At 38.6% G+C, this 24,704-nt stretch overlaps 1 protein-coding gene across 9 annotated transcripts in view; it reads left to right on the top strand.

The window, feature by feature from the left end:
* Positions 1 to 24,704, top strand: part of DIAPH2 (diaphanous related formin 2) — a 1,076,961-nt gene that overhangs the window by 763,135 nt on the left and 289,122 nt on the right. For all 9 annotated transcript variants that reach the window (XM_088834166.1, XM_055438268.2, XM_088834164.1 and 6 more), the window contains one exon: positions 13,827 to 13,991. In XM_088834166.1, coding sequence (XP_088690292.1) covers positions 13,827 to 13,991 — 165 coding nt within the window. The remainder of the gene's footprint in view (positions 1 to 13,826; positions 13,992 to 24,704) is intronic.

The raw sequence follows: 24,704 nt of genomic DNA on the forward strand, positions 1-24,704 counted from the left end.
AGTCCTGGGTGTTCATTGGAAGGACTGATGCTAAAGCTGAAACTCCAATACTTTGGCCACCTCATGCGATGAGTTGACTCACTGGAAAAGACTCTGATGCTGGGAGGGATTGCGGGCGGGAGGAGACTGGGACGACAGAGAATGAGATGGCTGGATGGCATCACCGTCTCGATGGACATGAGTTTGAGTGAACTCCAGGAGTTGGTGATGGACAGGGAGGCCTGGTGTGCTGTGATTCATGGGGTCGCAAAGAGTCAGACACGACTGAGCGACTGAACTGAACTGACTGACTGAAGACGCTTCAGTCATGTCAGATTCTTTGCTACCCTATGGACTGTAGCCTGCCTAACTATTTTGTCCATGGGGATTCTTCAGGGAAGAATACTGGAGTGGGTTGCCATGCCCTCCTCCAGGGGATCTTCCTCACCCAGGGATCAAACCCACGTCTCTTATGTCTCCTGCATTGGCAGGAAGGTTCTTTACTGCTAGCACCACTTGGGAAGCCCATGAAGATAAAGTATACAAATTTATTAAGATTTAATGATCTCCTGGAATAGGAAATGGCAACCTGTTCCAGTTTTCTTGTCTGGAAAATTCCTTGGACAGAGGAACCTGGTGGGCTACGTTCAGTCCATGGAGTAGCAAAGATTTGGACACAATTGAGCTACTAAGCACATACCTTATGACATCATAGGAAGAAAAAAAGTGAATGCCCAAACAATCAGTGAGATTTGGGAACTTATACAGTATCTTAATCGGGGAAGGGGAGATGGGACACAGGCCACTTAGAGGTGAGTAAAGAATTTTTTTGAGGAAGATGAACCAAACATCAGGAGAATAGAGAGAAGATATCATAGTATAAGACAAAGTTTTTCTGGTGGTTTCAATTTCTAGTCTCTTTCCTTTAGTTAGAGTCATTCTTCTCTGATTAAGAAAACCAGATTAATTTCATACTTTTGTAATCTGGAGGAGTGGTAAGGGTACCCAGGTTCAAATCCTGAATCTGACACTTACTGTGGTGATGGCATTGAGAAAGTCAATAGACCTCCCTGAGGTGAATTTCATCATATGTAAAAGGGAGTTACTGATAGCATATATGCATCATAGGTCTATTGGGAGGAGTAAATAGGACAATGCTTATAAAACATTTAGCTCAATGCCTGGTTCATTGTAAGAGTTCACTAAACATTAGTTCCTGCTACTATTGCTCTGTTATTATTTATCTGTCTCCCAACACTAGTTTATAAATTCAGTGAGGATTAGGAACCATGTCTTATCACTTTATTTACTTTCTTTTTCTCTACTTAATCTCCCACTTTCTTATACATTGTTGCTGCATGATAAATGATGCTGAGAGCTGAATATGATGTAGGGCTGGAACTGGTACTTGATCTAATTAACATTTGTGTGTGCAGACTATGAATATTCAGTAATAATACTGACATTCTAAAATATACACATCAATCTCAAAATTTTCTAATCATAACTCTTATGTTACTCTAAACACAACTATTTATATGCCAGTCTCAATAGTTATGCGTTGTCCAACACCTGCTATTTTTTAACTCTTTGATACTATATAATTTCTTAATAATTTATCAGATAAACTTTAATTGGATATTTACATCTTATATAATCTTCTTATCAGTAGTTAGGAACTAACAAGTAGACTTACTGTCATTTGCATAGTATGCTATGTTGCATTTCTCCTAGGGTTTTTCCTTATTGTTGTTAGTGTATGAGTATATATGTGTATGTATGTATGTGTTAATTTAGCTAGCATTTTTTATGCTTTTGAGCAGCAAAAAAAAGTTGGATGATGTCAGTTCCATGTTTAAAACTTCAATCACTTACATCTTTCTCAAGAAAAATTTCAAAATTCTTGAGAAACCTGTGAGGCTTCCCAGGTAACACTAGTGGTAAAGAACCTGCCTGCCAATGCAGGAGGCACAAGAAATGCGGGTTCAATCCCTGGATTGGGAAGATCCCCTGGAATAGGAAATGGCAACCTGCTGTAGTATTCTTGCCTGGAAAATTCCATGGACATCGGAGCCTGGTAGGCTACAGTCCATGGGGATGCAAAGGGTCAGACATGACTGAGCGACTAAACACAGCAAGAGACCTGTGGAATCTGGCCTCTACAGAGGTCAGGAACCCTCTGCCTCCTATTTCCCACTGACTCCATTGGCTCTAGTAGTCCAGGCTTTTTTCTCTCCTTTATGTGGCCACAGTATTTCATCTCCCTCAGAGCCTTCACTCACTCTGCTCCAGTGCTCCTCTGGCTCTGCCCCTTCAAGTCTGAGTTCTAATATTTCATCCATCAAGTGACATTGCTAATCACCTGGCCCACCCATACCCCCACAGTCTAAGTTAGGTCTCCCAAATATATACTCTTGAAAACCTGTGCTTTGCACTTCATGCTTTTCAATTGGTGTTTAAAAAATTTTATTTGTTTAACAGATGCTTTCCCAGCAAACTGTAATCTCCACGTAAGCCATAACCCAGTGACTTTGTGTCCTTATTAAGTACTGTATCCTCAGAACCTAGAAGATACCTGACACAGAGTAGGCACTTAATGGATATGTTTGGATAAATGATAAAATCACTCTCTTAGGTATCTCTGAATTCAAAGATAAAGTCTGTCTTCAAAGGAAGAGTAGAAAAAATATACACAAAGGACACAGTGAGTGAATACTGAAAGGGGGTAGAGAAAAGTCAGAGGCCTGAGTGTACCTCTTACCTCTGTAATGTTCATCAGATCTGTGGCTTTAACTGGAAGCTGATTTAAAAGCATTTTCTTTACACCCTGCCAACTCAGGCCACCTGTGGAAAAGTGGGCTCATTACAAAATTGGTTCTTCACTCCAGTTAAAGGTCCTATGCCTAAGTTTTGTAATCTGATTTAAAAAAAAAATTTATAGTCTAAATACTGAGACATTTTAGGCTGTTATGTTGAACCCAATTGCATTGTTCTTGTTAATATTTCACTTTTTAAAATATTCATTAGTGCATATTTATCATATAATGTGTGATCTCAAAGTAAATTTCAACTAATATGCCATAATATTATTTTTTACATACATTTCTTAAAAATAGTAATCATTTTTGTCTAAACTGATGTATTCAAATTGAATGAAAGAATTCATATTTGGTTTTTAGCATTTAGAGACATCTTTTCTAATATATTATAGAAAGATGAAATGCTGTCTATATTTTTAATAGATTTTATATTTGTGACTTCCTTTAATTTAAACGGATAATTATGCTATGTTGCTAACTAAAGCTTTTTGAAGGTTAAGTGGATCTCAAAATGGTTTTTCCATGTTCTCAACAATCCAGATGTAATGATATTTCAGATTTTCAAGTTTTTTATTAAAATCATAAGTAATATACTGCCTGCTAAGTCGTGTCCGACTCTGTGTGACCCCATAGATGGCCTCCCACCAGGCTCCCCCGTCCCTGGGATTCTCCAGGCAAGAACACTGGAGTGGGTTGCCATTTCCTTCTCCAAAGCACGAAAGTGAAAAGTGAAAGTGAAGTCGTTCAGTCGTGTCCAACTCAAGTCGCAACCCCATGGACTGCAGCCTACCAGGCTCCTCCGTCCATGGTAGTTCCCAGGCAAGAGTACTGGAGTAGGGTGCCATTGCCTTCTCCAAACGTACAGCCTATGAAGATGGAAATTCTGAGAACTGATTTGACTCAGTTCACAATGAGGTACATAAACTCCTTGGTCCCCAGTGGTCTACTAATGCTTATTTCAGTTCTAATGGAACAAGTCTTATGTATTAACAATTACTCTCTAAATCAAAATTAAGTAAAATGAGTTTTCTCTGCCTAGTACTTGATGCAGCAATGCTATTGTAGAGCAGGTAACAATTTACCCTGACCCTCATAAGGTCCCTAGCTGAGTCTGAAAATTAAGATTGACAAAGACAGATTAACAGGAAAATAGCATATAAATTATTGAATGTAAATTTTACATGGCATGCATGGAAACTTTCATTAGTAAAAGATGACCCAAAGATATGGTTAAACCTGAGAGGTTTTATGCTGGCTTTGATAAAGAGTGGTAAGTCATGGAAAGATATGATAGGGCAAAGAAAATGAATCATAGGAAACTAGGGGGACTAAGGTCTGTTCATTCAGATTCTTCCTGGTGTTGTTCCTCCATCTTGGAGATAAAATCGTTCCTTTCTTTAGGGTATAGGCAAGATACTTCTCATGTGGGGATTTTCTGACCTTTTTCACGGGAGAAGAGCACAGGGAAACTCACTGACCTTTCTATTTCTATTTTCTCAAATTCCTTCAGCTTAAAGTATTCAATATGCCACAATGCCATATTGTAGGGTAGTGTCCTGAACCCCATCAGCTATTGTGGCATTTAGAAGGTAAGGGTTACAGCACCTACCTTCAATCAGTATAGTTACAGCTACTGAAAATAGTTAAAAACTATGTATAATATACCTTGGAGAAGGAAATGGCAACCCACTCCAGTATTCTTGCCTGGAGAATTCCATGGACAGAGGAGCCTGGTGGGCTACAGTCCATGAGGGCACAATGAATCAGACATGACTGACTATCACTCGTATATAATATATATAAAAGTGTAAACAATATTCACTTCCTATTTGAATACATGCCTGCGGGTGAATTATAGTTATTTTAAGTTGAATTTTAGGTCCATACTAATACTATGTTAGTGAGGAATATAATATATAGATCTGTATATGTAGTCACACAAAAGCATAGATTATAAAAGCTTTAGACAATTCTATATAGTGTGTAAATACCCAAGTAACTGTGTGAAGACTGCTTCCTTATGTCAAATTTTAAAATAAGTCAATATAAAAATACTTACTTTTCCAGATTCATGATTGAGATCAAATGGTTTAAAATTAATATTACATTTAAAAAGTTAACATTTTATCTCCTAGATTTTTAAAATGCTGACCACATTTTAGTTTGTAAACCTGAAAAAACACTTCTCTTAGAAAATGATGTAATTTTAGTTCACAGTTGTCTTGAATAACTTCTAACCTGGAAAAATCAAATGCTTTTCTTTGTAGAACAAGGAATTTGAAAGTCAGCTTGTAAAAGGAAAACTTCTCCAAATTGCTTTTCCCCCTTACATTTAATAAGTTTGTATGCATTTGATATGCTGCTTTACCACTTTAAGATTATATTTATTTTAGTATATAAATTACTATGAAGTGAAGTGAAAGTCGCTCAGATGTGTCCAACTCTTTGAAACCCCATAGACTATACAGTCCATGGAATTCTCCAGGCAAGAATACTGGAGTGGGTAGCCTTTCCCTTCTCCAGGGGATCTTCCCAACCCAGGGATCGAACCTAGGTCTCCTGTGTTGCAGGCGGATTCGTTACCACCTGAGCCACCAGGGAATTATGAATTATCTCTATCTTTGAAATATTAAAGTACGGTGAATTATCTCTATCTTTGAAGTTTATCTTGGGAAGTCCATTGCTTTCCCAGGGTTCTTTTATCTCAATATTTTTTTTTTTTTTTTCAGTCGCTCAGTCGTGTCCGACTCTCCGCGACCCCATGAATCACAGCACGCCAGGCCTCCCTGTCCATCACCAACTCCCGGAGTACACTCAAACTCATGTCCACAGAGTCGGTGATGCCATCCAGCCATCTCATTCTCCGTCGTCCCCTTCTCCTCCCGCCCCCAACCTTTCCCAGCATCAGAGTCTTTTCCAGTGAGTCAACTCGTCGCATGAGGTGGCCAAAGTATTGCAGTTTCAGCTTTAGCATCAGTCCCTCCAATGAACATCCAGGATTGATCTCCTTTAGAATGGACTGGTTGGATCTCCTTGCAGTATAAGGGACTCTCAAGAGTCTTCTCCAGGACTCCCAAATTTGCTTAAGCAAATGGGAAGAGGTTACTCTACATGTTGATCCCAGAATAGTCTAATCATCTTCTGTGAAGTGCCTTTTTCTTTGATACTGATATAGCTACCATCACCATCTCCTATGGTACCAAAGGCCCAGAAATCTGGGCATTCAGGAGCAAATGGTCTTTTCCTCCTGCTCTCACTGTTGTTTCCAATAGTTTCTCAAAAAAAGGCATCAGAAGAGCTTCTAGTGTTACTTACACCGTGTGCCCCAATCTGACCTTTCTATTTCACCCTAAACATGACTTCTCATTACATGCTGTCACAACCCAGCTAAGGGTAGGCTGCCTGGCCCAGAGATGTCCATTATAAGCATCTGCAACATATTTTCTAAAGTCTCTCTTATAGTCAAGCTTAAATATTCCCAAATGAGGAACAGCAGCTCAGTTCAAATCTCTACTCTATCCCACTTGTCTGTAGGTACAATCCCGTTATACTCACTTTATATTGTAAATAGAACAGAAATCTATAGGTAGCTATAAGGATGCCTTGTATATCTATGATAAGAAGGTGGCTTTCACTTTCTAGGATGAAAACCCATGAGCCACCAAATACCCTTTCATAAAATACATCTTATAATAAATTATTTCTCTACCAGGCATCCCAGAAGATAACTTTTAAGGTTTATTTACCTTAAAGTATATTCTCAATTTCTGTTCTCTAGTATAGAAGATGAATAAAATGCCCAAGTTAAATTTTGTCTATTTAAGTATCTACTAGGGCCACCTCTAGGTCTAAAGATACAAAGAGCTTAAGCAGGCCATCATTCTACTGATAACATATTCCCTATTATATATAGTTTTAAAATAAAATGATTAAAGCCTACCTTTTTAAAATAATATTCAATTTTTGAATTTTTAATTGGAGGAAAATTGTTTTACAATGTTGTATTAGTTTCTGCCATACAACAAGATGAATCAGCCATAATTATATATATATATATATACACACATACGTACATACATATCCCCTCCCTCTTGAGCCTCCCTCCCTTCTGCTCATCCCACCACTCTAGGTCATCACAGAGCACCAGGCTGTTCTCCCTGTGTTCCACAGCATCTTACCAGCTGTCGATATTTTACACATTATAGTGTATATATGTCAGTGCTGCTTTCTCCACTTCTCCCTCTCTCTCCGTGTCTGCAGATCTATTCTCCATATCTGTGTCTCCATTCCTTCAATGGAAATAACTTCATCAATACCAGTTTTCTAGATTTCATATATATATGCAGTAATATATTATCTTGGTTTTTCTCTTTCTCTCACTTATCTCATTCAGTATAATAGGCTCTAGGTTCATCCACCTCACTATGACTGCCTCAAATTCCTTCTGTTTTATGGCTGAGTAATATTCCATTGTGTATGTGTACCACATCTTCTTTATCCATTCATCTGTAGATGGACATCTAGGTTGAAGCTTACCTTCAAAAATGAATTTAAATGTCAAGATTGATGAAAATAGATGAGATTGAATCTTTTTATCAAGTCTTCAAAAATATTACTATTAAAGTATTCTCTGTAAATTAGGTTTGTTGTTCTTTTATCTTAAAGTGTATAAGAAGGGTTTTAGTTTCCTAATTACCCAAATCAACTCCATGGCTCTTCTTCCAATTTGGTGTTATATTGAGACTTTACTCTTTCATCAAATATTTCTTGAGAAACTGTATGGCATAGCAGTTAAGAATGTAAGTTATGGATCCATTCTCAATTTGTTCTCATTACTGTAACTGACTAGCTGTATGACCTGGAGTAAATTTTTAATTCGGAAAGCAGTTATGAGGATTAATTGCATGAATCCATGGGAAGTGTGAAAGTTGCTCAGTTGTGTCTGAATATTTGCAACCTCACAGACTATACAGTCCATGTAATTCTCCAGGTGAGAATACTGGAGTGGGGTAACCTTTCCTTTCTCCAAGGGATCTTCTCAACCTAGGGATTGAACCATGGTCTCCAGCATTGCAGGCAGATTCTTTATCAGCTGAGCCACAGGGAAGCCCAAGAACACTGGAGTAGGTAGACTATCCCTTCTCCAGCAGATCTTCATGACCCAGGAATTGAACTGGGGTCTCCTTCACTGCAGGCAGATTCCTTACCAACTGAACTATCAAGAAAGAAATCAGATTGATTATATTCTTTGCAGCCAAAGATGGATAAGTTCTATACAGTCAGCAAAAACAAGACTGGGAGCTGACTATGGCTCAGAACATGAACTCCTTATTGCCAAATTCAGACTTAAATTGAAGAAGTATGGAAAACCACTAGACCATTCAGGTATGACCTAAATCAAATCCATTATAATTATGCAGTAGAAGTGACAAATAGATTCAAGGGATTAGATCTGATAGAGTCCCTGAAGAAATGTGAATGGAGGTTTGTGACATTGTAAAGGAGGCAGTGATCAAGACCATCCCAAAGAAAAATAAATACAAAAAGGCAAAATGATTGTCTGAGGAGGCCTTGCAAATAGCTGTGAAAAGAAGAGAAGCAAAGGCAAAGGAGAAAAGGAAAGATACACCCATTTGAATGCAGAGTTCCAAAGAATAGCATGGAGAGATAAGATAGCCTTCCTTAGCAATCAACTAGGAGAAGACTCTTGAGAGTCCCTTGGACTGCAAGGAGATCCAACCAGTCCATTCTAAAGGAGATCTGTTCTGGCTGTTCATTGGAAGGACTGATGCTACAGCTGAAACTCCAGTACTTTGGCCACCTCATGTGAAGAGTTGACTCACTGGAAAAGACTAATGCTGGGAGGGATTGGGGCGGGAGGAGAAGGGGACGACAGAGAATGAGATGGCTGGATAGCATCACCGACTCGATGGATGTGGGTTTGAGTGAACTCTGGGAGTTGGTGATGGACAGGGAGGCCTGGTGTGCTGTGATTCATGGGGTCGCAAAGAGTCGGACACGACTGAACTGAACTGAACTGAGTTGAACCAGTATCTTGTATCTAGTAGCTGCTCAAAAAAAGAAAATTTTTAAAATGACTGAAAATAAAGAAGTGGAAAGAAATGATGATGTCCAGTTCTTTTTCATCTGCAGAATCTCAAATAGGATCTGGTGACAGGGTTGTGATTGTGAAAGATTTCAGTGCTGACTCACGCCCTCCATCCCTTTTACAAAGTAATCACTGTGAAGAGAAGTGAAGGACTTGGAGATTGGGCTGCTCTCCAGTTATTAATTCTAAGCTGCAGCTTTCCCAGAATTTTTCAAATTTTCTCACTTTGGTATACAGACAGAATTTCTGAAATCAGTTTTTCTTCTAGGAGGACAAATTTGTGAAATTGTGTATCACCACATGGGCATATTTTAGCTGGCAGGAAACTGTGTTATGATAAATTGAAAATGTACAGTTTTTTGCCTTTTTTTTTAATCTTTAGCTTTTTCTCCATGATGTACAGATGTTGAGCCTTCTGAAGTACACATGGATTAGTACCTTGCTGCAAATAGGATGTAAGTAAGTGACCTTTGCAAAGTGTGTGTTCTTAGCAAGTCTGGCATGAGTCTGTTTTATTTAGGCAAAAGAGACTAGAGAACAAAAATTTCACTTTCATTCTGTGGCAAGGAATAAAGAGAACTGTCTTATTTCTGCAGCTCTCAAACAGGATATTCAACACTCTCTTAAAAATCAAACAAATATGATATTCTCAGAGGGGAAATCAGGTAGCATTACATGCAACACTTTTGTTGGTAAAAAAAAAAAAAATAGAGGAAGTCAGAAATGCATTAATTCTTCCAGGTCTATTGACAGCAAAATGGACTTGAGGATTGAAAGATTTAATGTGACTCCTTAGCAAAGAAGAGGTTGAAGTGTAGCTAATATGAATGCTAAAACTTAAGTAGCATAAGAAGGAACCTAGGAATGGGGGGGGCATCTCACTTTTAAAATCCTGCTATATCCCATAAATGTCAGCTGCAAAGCAATTTTCCAGAAATAGTCTGATTTCCCTACTGACTTCCATTGTGAAACTAGAGCTGTCTTCCCATGGAAAATAAATTTGGCCCCAGGTTGTAATAAAACACACTGAAGAATTCAGAAAATTTTATAAAATCCAGCATTTCAAGAAGACACAGTTATCAGTGCCTGATTAAATAATACTATCACAAAATATGAATACACTGTGCATGCGTGCATGAGTGTGTGCATACTAGGTCACTTCAGTCATGTCCGACTCTGTTTCACCAGACTATAGCCCACCAGGCTCCTCTGTCCATGGGATTCTCTAAGCAAAAATACTGGAGTTGGTTGCCATGTTCTCCTGCAGGGGATCTTCCCAACACTGTTGTTGTTGTTGTTCAGTTGCTCAGTTGTTTTCCATCTCTTTCCAACCCCATGGACTGTAGCACACCAGGCTTCCCTGTCCTTACCCTCTCTCACATCTTGTTCAAACTCAAGTCCTTTGAGTTGGTGATGCCATCCAGCCATCTCATCCTCTGCCGTCTCCTTTTCCTCTTGCCTTCTGTCTTTGCCACCATCAGGGTCTTTTCCAGACCCTGTAGTGGAACTTAAAATAGCACACCCAAAACTGTAATGTTACTCTTTTTTAACAAGTCATAGTAATGGGCTTCCCAGGTGGCACTAGTGGTAAAGAACCTGCCTGCCAACACAGGATGTAAGAGATGTGAATTTGATTCCTGAATCAGGAACATCCCTTGCAGGAGGGCATGGCAACCCACTCCAGTATTCTTCCCTGGAGAATCCCATGGACAGAGGAGCCTGGTGGCCTACAGTCATGGGGTTGCAAAGTGTTGGACACAACAGAAGTGACTTAGCACACATAGCAGTCTAATACCTTTGCATTTTAAGACATTTTGTTTCTGTGATAATTATTGATTTTTAATAGACATAACTTTAATTGTGAAAGGTATATTTGGTTTCCTTTGTATTCTTCGTGGATAGTCTACTTACTTTCTCTGAAGCATCCTTGTCAATTAGCATTCAAAAGCTTTCACCCATAGAAGAAAGACCAGAAGGAAATGCTCAAAAATTTTCACAACACTGATTTGTTAGAAATTTTAGTTTACTTATGTTTTTATATTTCTGAGTCACCTAAAGAGGTGATTTTCTATATATCTTCTATAATCAGGAATAAAGTTGATAATTGCTTTCTATAAATATATACATAATGAGATATATTTCAGTTCAGTTCAGTTGCGTCTGACTAATTGGGACCCCATGAACTACAGCACGGCAGGCTTCCCTGTCCATCATCAACTCCTGGAGTTTACCCAAACTCATGTCCATTGAGTCGGTGATGCCATCTAACCATCTCATCCTCTGTCATCCCCTTCTTCTCCTGCCTTCAATTTTCCCCAAATTCAGGGTCTATTCAAATGAGTCAGCTCTTTGCATCAAGTGGCCAAAGTATTTCAGCTTCAACATCAGTCCTTCCAATGAACACCCAGAACTGATTTCCTTTAGGATGGACTGGTTGCGAGTCCAAGGGACTTGCAAGAGTCTTCTCTAGCACCACAGTTTAAAATCATCAGTTCTTCCGTGATCAGCTTTCTTTATAGTTCAGCTCTCACATGCATATACGACCACTGGAAAAAGCATAGCCTTCACTAGATGGACCTTTGTTGATAAAGTAATGTCTCTGCTTTTTAATATGCTATCTAGGTTGGTCATAACTTTCCTTCCAAGGAGTAAGCGTCTTTTAATTTCATGACTGCAAACACCATCTGCAGTGATTTTGGAGCTCAGAGAAATAAAGCTAGCCACTGTTTGCACTGTTTCCCCATCTATTTCCCATGAAGTGATGGGACTGGATGCCATGACCTTAGTTTTCTGAATATTGAGCTTTAAGTCAACTTTTTCACTCTCCTCTTTCACTTTCGTCAAGAGGCTCTTTAGTTCTTCACTTTCTGCCATAAGGGTGGTGTCATCTGCATATCTGAGGTTATTGATTTTTCTCCCGGCAGTCTTGATTCCAGCTTGTGCTTCTTCCAGCCCAGCATTTCTCATGATGTACTCTGCATGTAAATTAAATAAGCAGGGTGACAATATACAACCTTGCCATACTCCTTTTCCTATTTGGAACCAGTCTGTTGTTCTATGTCCAGTTCTAACTGTTGCTTCCTGACCTGCATACAGGTTTCTCAAGAGGCAGGTCAGGTGGTCTGGTATTCCCATCTCTTTCAGAATTTTCCACAGTTTGTTGTGATCCACACAGTCAAAAACTTTGGCATAGTCAATAAAGCAGAAATAGATGTTTTTCTGGAACTCTCTTGCTTTTTCAATGATGGACCCATTTACATATCTGGTTCCTTTTATGCTTTGTTAGTAGTGGTTGTTGTTATGATTTTATGATAAAAAGTTTTAAAGCAGTGATGTAATTAATTTTAAAACAAATACTCTTCTGGAGTATACTACTGTAAGTGTTGTCCTGGTATTACTGAACCAAACTTGGGTCCACTTGCCTGCACGCAGTAAAGCCAATCTACTGACACCAGGTTATGGTGAAGGACACTGTAGCATTTATTAATATTATAGGCGCCAGACAAGGAGAAAGGGTGTGGGTGGCTTGTGCTTAACACCCCCAAACTCCCTGAAGGGTTTGTTAGCAAAGCATTTTTAAGGCCTGATTGGGGGTGGGGGGTGTCTCAGGGTTTGTGATCAGCTCATGTACTGATCATGTACTTAGTTGGTTGGTTGATGGTGAAGTAACAGGGTGGTATCACAAGGGTTAATGTCACCAATCCTTAGACTCCAGTAGACCTGGGGGCTAAGTGCACAAGGTCATCAAGTAGTTAAATATCTTCCATTTGGCGGGTGTTTTTGCATTTGTAATATAACTTAGGAAATGTGCAACAGATCCTATTATCTAGGTACTTCAGAGAGGAGCTAAAGCAGAGAATATGGGGAAGGGGTTGGTCATGGCGAGGCCTCATATGGTCCTACTGGGTTATACAGTACTGGCAGTTGCAGCAACGTCTGGGAACATTAGAATTATAATCCTCAGGACGTTGGGCTCAGGCTCAACAAACAGCATTTTGGGTTCTAAAAAGCCATTTGGGTGATTAAGGTTCTAGAGATACAGTAAAATGTCTCTCTCCCCTCCCTTCTTCTCCCTTTCTCTCCATGGTTCTTCCTCTCCTCCCATCTTTTTCTCCCTTTCCTTCCGCCTCCTCATATGGGATATATGTATATACACACACATACATATACATAGCCTGTATACAGAATTCACTGTAACCTCTTTACCTATATAGAATGTATATTTAACACAGAAAATACATACTTTACCCCTAAGTTTTTGTTACTCTTTCCTTTTACCTTCCCTAACTCATAAAATGATATGAGGCAGTTTTCTGATGTTTGTACTTCTGTGCTTTCACTTAGCAAACATGTCCGTGGTTATACTTTAAATAGTTCTACCTCATTTATAGATTTTTCAAAGCACAATAAACAATGTAATGACTCCAGCAAGTTGTTATGGGCTGAATTGTGCCCCACCCACTCCAAATTCATATGTTGAAGCCGTAACCCTCAAAACTTCCAAATGTGACTGTATTTGGAGATAGGACATTTAGAGAGGCAAGTAAGTTAAAATGAGGTCCTTAGGATGGGCCCTAATATAATATGACTAGCGTCCTCTTAAGAAGAGATTAGGACACAGACAACAAGGACAGAGGGCCCACCAGGTAAGGACACAGCAAGAAGGCCGTCGTCTCCAAGCCAAGGAGAGAAGTCACAGAAGATAACAGATTCACTGACAGCTTAATATTGGATTGCTAGCCTGTTAAACTATGAGAAAATGAATTTCTGTTAAGTTACTCAGTCTGTGGTATTTTGTCATGGTAACCTTAACAAAGTAATGCAGAAGGATTTACAGAAATAATGATATAATTCAATCTTAACATCTAATGATTGCCTTTAAGGTACTATGTGGATCATGTTCCTTAACAGAAAGCTACAGCTTTACAAAGACTGCCAGAGACCAGTATGAAAAATTATTCACCATGCACAACAACATGGTAAAGCTCTATGAGAATCTTGGAGAATACTTTATTTTTGACTCTAAGACTGTGAGCATAGAAGAATTCTTTGGTGATCTCAACAACTTTCGAACTTTGTTCCTGGTAAGTAATAGGTCTTAGTCTTGGAAGTCTTGCTGCTTTGGTTTTTAAATGGTTTCTTCCATAAGAATTTTATTTTATGTACCTATTAACAACATTGATTTCATGTTATAGCCCTTTAACAGGAATTGACAGATATTTTATACCTGTGACATGGATAAAAATTGTTGGCTGGCTTACCGTATAATGGGAACCTAAATGAATTATCTTCAACTTTAGGCACACTTGGGAATTTTCCTGCTGAATTTTTTTAGAAAATGAATGAGTTGGTACTCAAATGACCCTGATTCTTTAAACAGCATAATATTATAATTTGACCTAGCTTAAAAATTAACATCTAAAATCTTTTTTTACTCAATGTATTAAAATGCTGTGATTAGTCTCGATAAGAAACTGATTCTAAATTGGACGATATAAATGGCCTGGAATACATAAAATTTCTTTAAGAATGTGGGCTCTCCTTCAAACTGTAACTCTTTGGGGTAACGGTAAATATTAGCATTAATTGGAGATAGATCATCAGGGTGCCAGTTATGATGCTAAAGGAAAGCAAAAACTTTGTTGTATAAATGCTGTGGAAATACTTCTTTACATTCTAAAGCTCAGTCTCTGTGATCTTTATGATCATAACATAAAGATGTGCACAATAGTTGATATCAAATAAGTCCATTTCTTAAAGAAGGAATTCTAGCAATTATGCCCAGTAGGAGGATCTGTCAACAAACTAATTCATTGCAGTTTGAGGTATGTTTCTATCCTCAAAGCAATTATTTGCTAAATAAGGCTCTCTCTTTTATTTTTTTAAATTTTTTAATTTATTTATTTTAATTGGAGGCTAATTACTTTATAATATTGTATTGATTTTGCCATACATTGACATGAATCTGCCCCGGGTGTACATGTGTTCCCCATCTTGAACCCTCCTCCCACTTCCCTCCCTATATCATCCCTCTGGGTCATCCCAGTGCACCAGCCCCTAGCATCCTATATCATGCATCGTTGGCCCCATGAAATAATTTGATTTTGGTGTCATTTACGCAGTCTCTGAGCTACAAACATACTTGTAGAAAACATTTGCTTTCATCTGCTGATTTAGGACATGTGAGCCAGAGCACACCCCAGCTTTGGTAATAGAAACTAAATGAAAAACTTTCATAAATATGATCATTTGTGTTATTTTTTATTGAGAATATTAGCTTATTGGCCTTTGTTCTTTGCGCCTTAATAGGCATGCATATTTTATTTTTTAGTAGTAAAACGTGTTCTATTGGTAGATTTGTTTTTTTTTTTTTTTTCAAAACTTTGGTGTTGTAAATACGACATGAACATAGGAACACACACTCAGGTTATTCAAGTAGTTATTACTTGAATTATTTTTGAAAAGAATAAAAAATCTGTTAAAAGGATTCAGTTCAGTTCAGTTCAGTCGCTCAGTCATGTCTGACTCTTTGCAACCCCATGAATCACAGCATGCCAGGCCTCCCTGTCCATCACCAACTCCCGGAGTTCACTCAAACCGGGGACTAGTAAATATACTTCAGTTGACACATGGTAAAGAGAAATCAAATAATTGTTTGGATAGCATCAATGTCTATGGGTGAATAAAGAGATAAATAAATATAATTAATATTGTCAATCTCTATGAAAATGGATTTTGTTTTAACATGAATTGTATCCTAAAACACTGTCATATTATGTGCCCCTCACCTCCCCAATACATGGACACTGAGGAAAATTTGCTTTACTTCTCTCATGTTGTAGCATTTATTTAAGGACAATTCTTCTGTGACAGCCTATGTTTAGTCTTATTATCCAGTTGCTTAGAAGACTTTCTAAGAGCTATAGTTATATTATCTCTCAATCATAACTTAATTTTTAAAAGCTCAGGATATTAATTATAAGAAGAACTAATTGTGTGTCCTGGTGCTCTCACAAATAAGCTATGTGGTTAGGTTAAGTCATGTGTCTTTCTAGCTATTTAGCTAGTAAGTTAGTTAGGAAATGACAGAATTATACTACTGATCTCTAAGAACAACTTTCTTTTAGAGTCTATGATTCATGGTGGGAATTTGAGAAAGAGACATTTGTATTACATACATAAACAGGGTATGTCTCTTTGTCTCCTGGCTTCACTGTGGGTGTAGCTTGAGTACAGGGAAATGATTTATTTGTCACAAATCATTCTCTTTGGAAATACTTGAAGTCCAGTTTTGTGTGCATGGAAGTTACCTTCTTGAGAACCTGCTAAGAGTTTGGGAGCTTTCATAACAGGTAACCTCTCCTACACTGTATCTTTTGTCAGCCATTGCCATCTGTCCTACTGAATATTACTTCTTCTGTTTACAAATCCTTATCAATTTACTGGCATGAAAAGTAGGTATGCAACTTTTTAGCTGTTTTCAAGTTGGATTAGTCATATAACATCTCTGGGGTTTCCTCATTTATAAAATATGGGTGATAATTCCTTCCATGTCTTCCTCACCATGATGTGAGAACACTTCATAACCTGTTCTGTGCAGATGGAGAGTATTACTAGTCATTCTTTGCCTATCCATTCAATTCTTACTTGTTGAGAGCCAGCTTGATTTTGGTAATGCTCTAGTCCAGAGATAAAAGGAAGAGAATGGTTTCTCTCTATCCATGAGTGGAGGGAAATGGACAAATGCAATATAGTTTGATAAGTGCTGCTACAGGAATATAGCATGGTGCTATAATAATACAAAAGAGTTGCCTAACCCTGCCAGAGCTGCCCAGAGAAGCCGTCAAAGAGAAAGTGACATTTAGGCAGTCTGGGAAAAATCCATAGGACTTTGACAAGCTGACTTTGACAAGCAGGTTTAAGGGTTTTACACCTGACCTATAGGCCGAAGACTCCTAAATCAACATCACCAACTTCAGTCAATCATCTGTGTTCATCATGGTCCTGTTTCATAGTGCACTTAAAGTGATTTTACTCTCCCAGGGGAGGGAATAGGCCTGAAAGAGACGCCAAAGCTGTCATCACCAAAAGTTCCCATTTTCTTAGTGCTTTGTATGTTTGGCCTTAGGGTTCTTGGCACTTAAAAGCATATTGGACTATAGATGGAAACAATAAAATACCAGTAGTGCTGAGAAGAAAATAAGAGTTCGGATTCATGTGCTACCAAAAATTACTTCCAGATGAGCTCAGAGTTTCATCTTGGGAGATATATTTGGTATATATAGCATAAGCAAAATGCAGATACCAAAAATATATCTTCCTAAACGAGATAGCCTCTAAAGGATGGTGCAAATGGAAATAAACATAAAGGGTTGGACATTATGGACTAAGACCTTTTTCAAAATAATCACATTCAAATGAATGAAAGTACAATTGGATAATATCTATGAGATATTGCTTTATAAATTATTCATATCATTCCTATTATATATTACCCAACTAATAAAAAAAAATATATATATATATATTACCCAACTAATAAGGATATTCTAGATGTTCAGTTGCATGTCTTATATATTGACATAAAGATATATGTAATTGGAAACATTTCTATGTTCAAAATTAAGACTCTCTTTCTAGCTAGCTTCTCTGAGAGCAGGAAAATTTTAAAAATGCTTATTAATACAGGCAAGGTTAATTAATAACACCTATAATTAAGTCGAATATTTTGTGAAAGAAAATTGAATTCCATGTTTATATAATATTGAAACATCTCTTTTGCTTATTCTCCTTTATGCTTCAGTCATTCTACTAGTTCAAAAGTTGACCTCTTAGTCTTTTTTCTTTCGAGATATTTTGAATACAATATTCAAAATCAGTGAACCTTATATGTTTCACCACCATGCAGTATCTTGCTTAGGCATAAAAATTAATTTCAGCTGTTGGGAAATGTTCAAGGCAAGTATTATACTTCAATAACTTTCATAGCTCCAAATAAATTATAGAAAATATTTCTTTTCTCTTTTAATTCTGTCAGTTTCCTGCTGCTTCTGTGTTTTTGTTTTGCTTTGTTTTTTAAGAACAATCTGTTACCCAGGCACTCAGTAAATATTCATTGTGTGAGCATCCTCATATGCTAGAAATAGAGGAATAAGGCTTTATAAGATTATTAGGTTCATTGACCTAACTTAAGAAAATGTTACTATTACTATTAAAATTGCTAGCAGATTTCTCCTCAACAAAATAAATATTTGTTACTGTTCATCTGACAAACAATTTTTTTGAAAAATAAAGACTTTAACCATTTTTCAACACCTCTTAGATGACCATTACAACGGCCAAGTGTTAGGAGGTTAAGTGATATCTATAAATCAGAGTTGTATGCCATTGTTCAGTCTTTTTGCTTCTCATGTTCAGTTGCTCATCATGTCCACTTCTTTCCCCGCCACTGAAATGTAACCTGCCAGTGTCCTCTGTCCATGGAATTTTCAGGCAAGAATGCTAGAGTGGGTTGCCATTTCCTATTCCAGGGTATCTTCCCAACCCAAGAATTGAACTTGGTCTCTCCTTCATTGACAGAAGTATTCTTTACTACTCTGCCACCTGCGAAGTACCTTGTTGCTTTTACCTCCTAAATCTTCACACATTTCTCTTCAAACCCACTGACTCTACTTTAGTTCTGGCCCCCAACCATCTCTCAGCTGGACTAGTACAATGATGATCTGACTGGTCTCTCTCCCTCCATCTCTTAACATTTCTAACTTCTAATCCATTCCCCACATTATAGTCAGAGCAAAGCTTAAAAAACCGAACAAACAAGATAATGTTACTTTCCTGACTCAAGATTCTTTAATGACTTGTGTCTTCAGGATAAGATCACAATGTTGAAAATGAAAGTGGTTTTCAAAAGAACGAAGATTACCTTAAACCCAGACCATCCTAAGTTTGGCTGAATAAGCCATAATCACCAAACTTGAACTCTCCTCCCAGACTGGGAAAAGTCAAGTATGGACAGTGTGGAAGCAGCAGAACGAAACAGGAAGTGCCTAAGAGGACTTAAACCTCTTAGAACAGAGAGAAACTTGGGGAGCACAGCATCAAAACTAAATGAAGGCTCGGAGGCAAATGTATGATCGTCATCCTGTGTTAATTGCTCCTGTAGCTAGTGCAGCATCAGGAGTTCTGACAACCGAAGTCACTCTTAATTCTCAGTTAGGGATGTACTTTCTTCTGTCTTAAAGTAATTGTTCTTTTAAAGTGTAACCTTATTTGAGAGCTCCTTGTAGCCATTATGGCTTATGGAGATTAGTTAATTTTGAGAAGCTCTCATTTTCCTCAACCCATTTTCCTCTTTACAAAGCCTCAGTCATATCTAAATCTGAATTATAACTGGAAACCAAGGTGCATTTACTTAGACTCAGACAACTAAATTGATGATATATACAACATTTTATTCATTCATTCAAGGCAATTTGCCTTTAAAGAAATGAGGATGAATTTTTACATAAAGGATTGTGCATATAATTCCTGATCCAAGAAGGCTAAGTTATTTTGACATATTTTTAAGCCTTCAATTCACAAAGCACTTGACATTTAAAGGAAAATTTAGCTCAATATTGTAAAAATGGTGGACTTATGTAAGAAACCAAATATGTTCTTTAACAAAGAAGAGTCTTCATCAGTAACATAAAATTTATTATGTAGAGTTCCATTATCAAAAATCTATTAGATGCTTCATAAATTGATGCATTTTTGCTTTGCCAATAAAATGGTAATTAGTATTATAAGAGCTTCCCTGGTGGCTCAGATGGTAAAGAATCTGCTTGCCAAGCAGGAGATGTGGATTCAATCCCTGGGTTGGGAAGATCTCCTAGAGAAGGGAATGACAACCTCTTCCAGTATTCTTGTATGGAGAATTCCATGGTCAGAGGAACCTGGAGGGCTACAGTCCATGGAATCGCAAGAGCTGGACACAACTGACTGAGTACAACTTTCACTTTCATAACATTATGAAGATGCCCTTGAGAAACAGCAAAAACGTTTCTGTGCCTCTTGAGTAGTATAGTTTTATTTGAAGCAAAGTGTCTCATCCCCAATGAATTCATATGTTTACCATAGTAACAATGATCCAAATAGCCCCAATTATTTCTTCTTTACCCCCATTGGCAGGACTCAAGCTCTCTGCAAAGTCTCCATTCCCACAAGTACATTATAGAGTCATTTCATTTGGGCTCAAAAACATGTGATCTATAGTCACTACTTGATTCGTGAAGTTGCTCAGTCATGTTTGACTCTTTGCGACTCCATGTACTGTAGCCTACCAGGCTCCTCGGTCCATGGGATTTTCCAGGCAAGAGTACTGGAGTGGGTTGCCATTTCTTTCTCCAGGGGATCTTCCCGACCCAGGGATCAAACCCGGGTCTCCTGCATTGTAGGCAGACGCTTTACTGTCTGAGCTACCAGGGAAGCTTGAGATACTTGCCAACAAATGTTTGAGAGCCTACTATTCTAGGGTGCCTACTGTTCTAGGGTGATAAGAATATAGAACTGAACAAAGACAAAGTCGTGCCCTTTCTGTCCTACAGCTCCCACTCCCCTCTGCTGAATACCTTTTGCTGGCAAAGCTACTTGGGTTGCCCTCAGTGATAATGCCCACATCTCGACCAAGGTTGCAGTCTCCTGATGTTTCAATTTTACCATCAATCCTCGCAGTACTAGAGTATGGGGTTATGCTCAGTGCAGACAAAGTCATGCTTCCGAGGGCCATTCTTAAAAAATTTCTTTTTTCCTCTAATTCCTTTCTCCTTGGAGAATTAATTTTTTGTTCATGTTCTAGAGACCTAATGGGGATCCTAAGACTATAAACCCCTCCATTGCCATCCTTCCTCCCTTTCATTAAGCAACTAGGAAGGAATCTTCTTTTTCCTAGAAGTAAGGGATAAATAAAGAATCAGTATAAATCCTTTCATGCAAATAGAACCCTAAGGTCCCACCAGCTCCCTCTGTTTAATCACACACACCCAGATAATTCCCTTTGAGCTCAGCTGGGACCACCCTGGCTACATAGCCTTAGGTTTATTTTGAGCTATTGCAACTCTTTGAAAATATGCAATCCATGTAAAATATATGGTAACATTATTAAGCAGAATATTTGACCAGAATACCTCATTCCCCAGCTATGCCAGAGAACAGAACAGACATCTTTGAATTCTTCTTTAGAAAACAGTGTTACCTATCAACTTGTATTCTGTTTGACTGTTTACTTTGGGCCAGAAGTAGATGCCCTATTTTTCTGATATTATTGTTCCTTGTATAAAAACGGTAAATATTGTGAGGAACTAAAGGAAGATGTAATAAAGGCATACATGGATAAAGAAAACTCACATTCACCAATATGAGAAAAATGCCTACTGGTATAAATGGTTTTAAAATGTGTACACATTTTAGATTCAGTTCAGTTCAATTCAGTTGCTCAGTCGTGTCCGACTCTTTGCAACCTCATGAATAACAGCACGCCAGCCCTCCCTGTCCATCACCAACTCCCGGAGTTCACTCAAACTCATGTCCATTGAGTCGGTGATGCCATCCAGCCATCTCATTCTCTGTCGTCCCCGTCTACTCCTACCCCCAATCCCTCCTAGCATCAGACTCTTCCAGTGAGTCAACTCGTTGCATGAGGTGGCCAAAGTATTGGAGTTTCAGCTTTAGCATCAGTCCTTCCAATGAACACCCAGGATTGATCTCCTCTAGAATGGACTGGTTGGATCTCCTTTCAGTCCAAGGGACTCTCAAGAGTCTTCTCCAGCACCACAGTTCAAAAGCATCAATTCTTCGGCCATCAGCTTTCTTCACAGTCCAACTCTCACATCCATACATGACAATGGGAAAAACCATAGCCTTGACTAGATGGACCTTGGTTGGCAAAGTAATGTCTCTGCTTTTCAATATGCTATCTAGGTTGGTCATAACTTTCCTTCCAAGGAGTAAGTGTCTTTTAATTCCCTGGCTGCAATCAGCATCTGCAGTGATTTTGGAGCCCCAAAAAATAAAGTCTGACACTGTTTCCACTGTTTCCCCATCTATTTCCCATGAAGTGATGGGACCAGATGCCATGATCTTCGTTTTCTGAATGTTGAGCTTCAAGCCTACCTTTTCACTCTCCTCTTTCACTGTCATCAAGAGGCTTTTGAGTTCCTCTTCACTTTCTGCCATAAGGGTGGTGTCATCTGCATATCTGAGGTTATTGATATTTCTCCTGGCAATCTTGATTCCAGCTTGTGCATTTTAAGATAACATGTATGTGTGCTCAGTCACTCAATCATGTCAAATTCTTTGTGGCCCCATGGACTGCATCATGCCAGGCCCCTCTACCCATGGATTTTTCCAGGCAAAAATACTGGAGTGGATTGCCATTCCCTACTCTTTAAGATATAAGTGTTTCTAAAAATATTTCTCTAAGTTTTCAGAACTGTTTATGGCAAGCTGGATATTACCCTCTAGAAATCTAAGACAATGTGATAGCTAACACTGAAAATATTAACAAATCATTTCAATACCTACTTTTCTCATTAAAGTCTAGTAATTACTAGAACCAGGAAACAAAATACATTATGTTTAGTTCTAGCAATAACTACTCAATTAGAATTTTTCAAGTAAGTGTTCCCCATAAATAAGTTATTAAATTTATTTCCAACCACCAGGAAATTACGCTGAAATTCAGCTTCTGTGCACTGGTGCCAGATCAAATCTCTGAAACAGAGTTTTGGGTGAAGTGGTAAAAAATAGCTTTATTGATTTACCAGGCAAAGAGGGACACAATGGGATCAGGTCCCACCAAACCATGTGTCCCAACCCAGGAGGATTGGGTGAGGAGTTTTATAGCAATGGTTCAAGGATGGAGTTGATAATTTGGATCAGGGTGTGTGTAGGGCGTGCATTTCTTTAACCGAGCCTTTCATGGTCTGCTGATGAGCTGTGGTTCTTCAGGTTATCAAACTATGAGCTTCTCTCTGGAATGAAGAATACTCCATCAAGTAGTTCATCTTCGATTTTTGGGAGTTTTAGTCTGCAGAAGATCTCAAAGATGTTAGATGTATCCCTTGACATGCTGCTACGACTAATTCACTTCAGTCGTGTCCGACTCTGTGTGACCCCATAGACGGCAGCCCATCAGGCTCCCCCGTCCCTAGGATTCTCCAGGCAAGAACACTGGAGTGGGTTGCCATTTCCTTCTCCAAATCCCTAGACATAGACAACACCAGATGGTCAATACTGAAATCAGATTGATTATATTTTTTTGTGACCAAAGATGGAGAAGCTCTATACAGTCAACAAAAACAAGACAGAAAGTTGACTGTGGCTCAGATCATGAACCCCTTATCACAAAATTCAGGCTTAAATTGAAGAAAGTAGGGAAAACCACTAAGCCATAAAGGTATGACTTAAACCCCTTACAATTATATTGTAGAAGTGATAAATAGATTCAATGGATTAGATCTGATAGAATGCCTGCAGAACTATTGATAGAGGTTTGTAATATTGTACAGAAGGTGGTGATCAAAACCATCCCCAAGAAAAAGAGATGCAAAAGGGCAAAATGGTTGTCTGAGGAGGTCTTTCAAATAGCTGAGAAAAGAAGAGAAGAAAAAGGCAAGGAGGAAAAGATATACCCATCTGAATGCAAAGTTCCGAAGAATAGCAAGGAGAGACAAGAAAACCTTTCTAAGTGATCAATGCAAAGAAATCAAGAACAATAGAATGGGAAAGACTAGGGATCTCTTCAAGAAAATTAGAGATACCAAGGGAACATTTCATGCAAAGATGGGCACAGTAAAGGACAGAAACTTTATGGACCTAACAGAAGCAGAAGATTAAGAAGTTCGGATCAGTCGCTCAGTTGTGTCTGACGCTTTGCGACCCCATGAACCACAGCACGCCAGGACTCCCTGTCCATCACCATCTCCCATAGTCCACCCAAACCCGTTCCCATTGAGTCAGTGATGCCATCCAACCATCTTATCCTCTGTCATCACCTTCTCCTCCTGCCCTCAATCTTTCCCAGCATCAGGGTCTTTTCCAATGAGTCAGCTTTTTGCATCAGTGGCCAAAGTATTGGAGTTTCAGCTTCAACCTCAGTCTTTCCAATGAACACCCAGGATTGATCTCCTTTAGGATGGACTGGTTGGCTCTCCTGCAGTCCAAGGGAATCTCAAGAGTCTTCTCTAACACCACAGTTCAAAAGCATCAACTCTTCGGCGCTCAGCTTTCTTCACAGTCCAACTGTCACATCCATACATAACCACTGGAAATACCATAGCCTTGACTAGATGGACCTTTATTGACAAAGTAATGTCTCTGCTTTTTAATATGCTATCTAGGTTGTTCATAAATCTCCTTCCAAGGAGTAAGCGTCTTTTAATTCCCTGGCTGCAATCAGCATCTGCAGTGATTTTGGAGCCCAGAAAAATAAAGTCAGCCACTGTTTCCACTGTTTCCCCATCTATTTGCCATGAAGTGATGGGACCGGATGCCATGATCTTAGTTTTCTGAATGTTGAGCTTTAAGCCAACTTTTTCACTCTCCTCTTTCACTTTCATCAAGAGGCTCTTTTGTTCTTCACTTTCTGCCGTAAGGGTGGTGTCATCTGAGGTTATTGATATTTCTCCCAGCAATCTTGATTCCAGCTTGTGCTTCCTCCAGCCCAACATTTCTCATGATGTACTCTGCATGTAAGTTAAATAAGCAGGGTGACAATATACAGCCTTGACGTACTCCTTTTCCTATTTGGAACCAGTCTG

The sequence above is a fragment of the Moschus berezovskii genome, chromosome X (assembly GCF_049115385.1).
Source record: "Moschus berezovskii isolate FMDL1 chromosome X, NW_MosBer_1.0, whole genome shotgun sequence".
Taxonomy (NCBI): Eukaryota; Metazoa; Chordata; class Mammalia; order Artiodactyla; family Moschidae; genus Moschus; species Moschus berezovskii.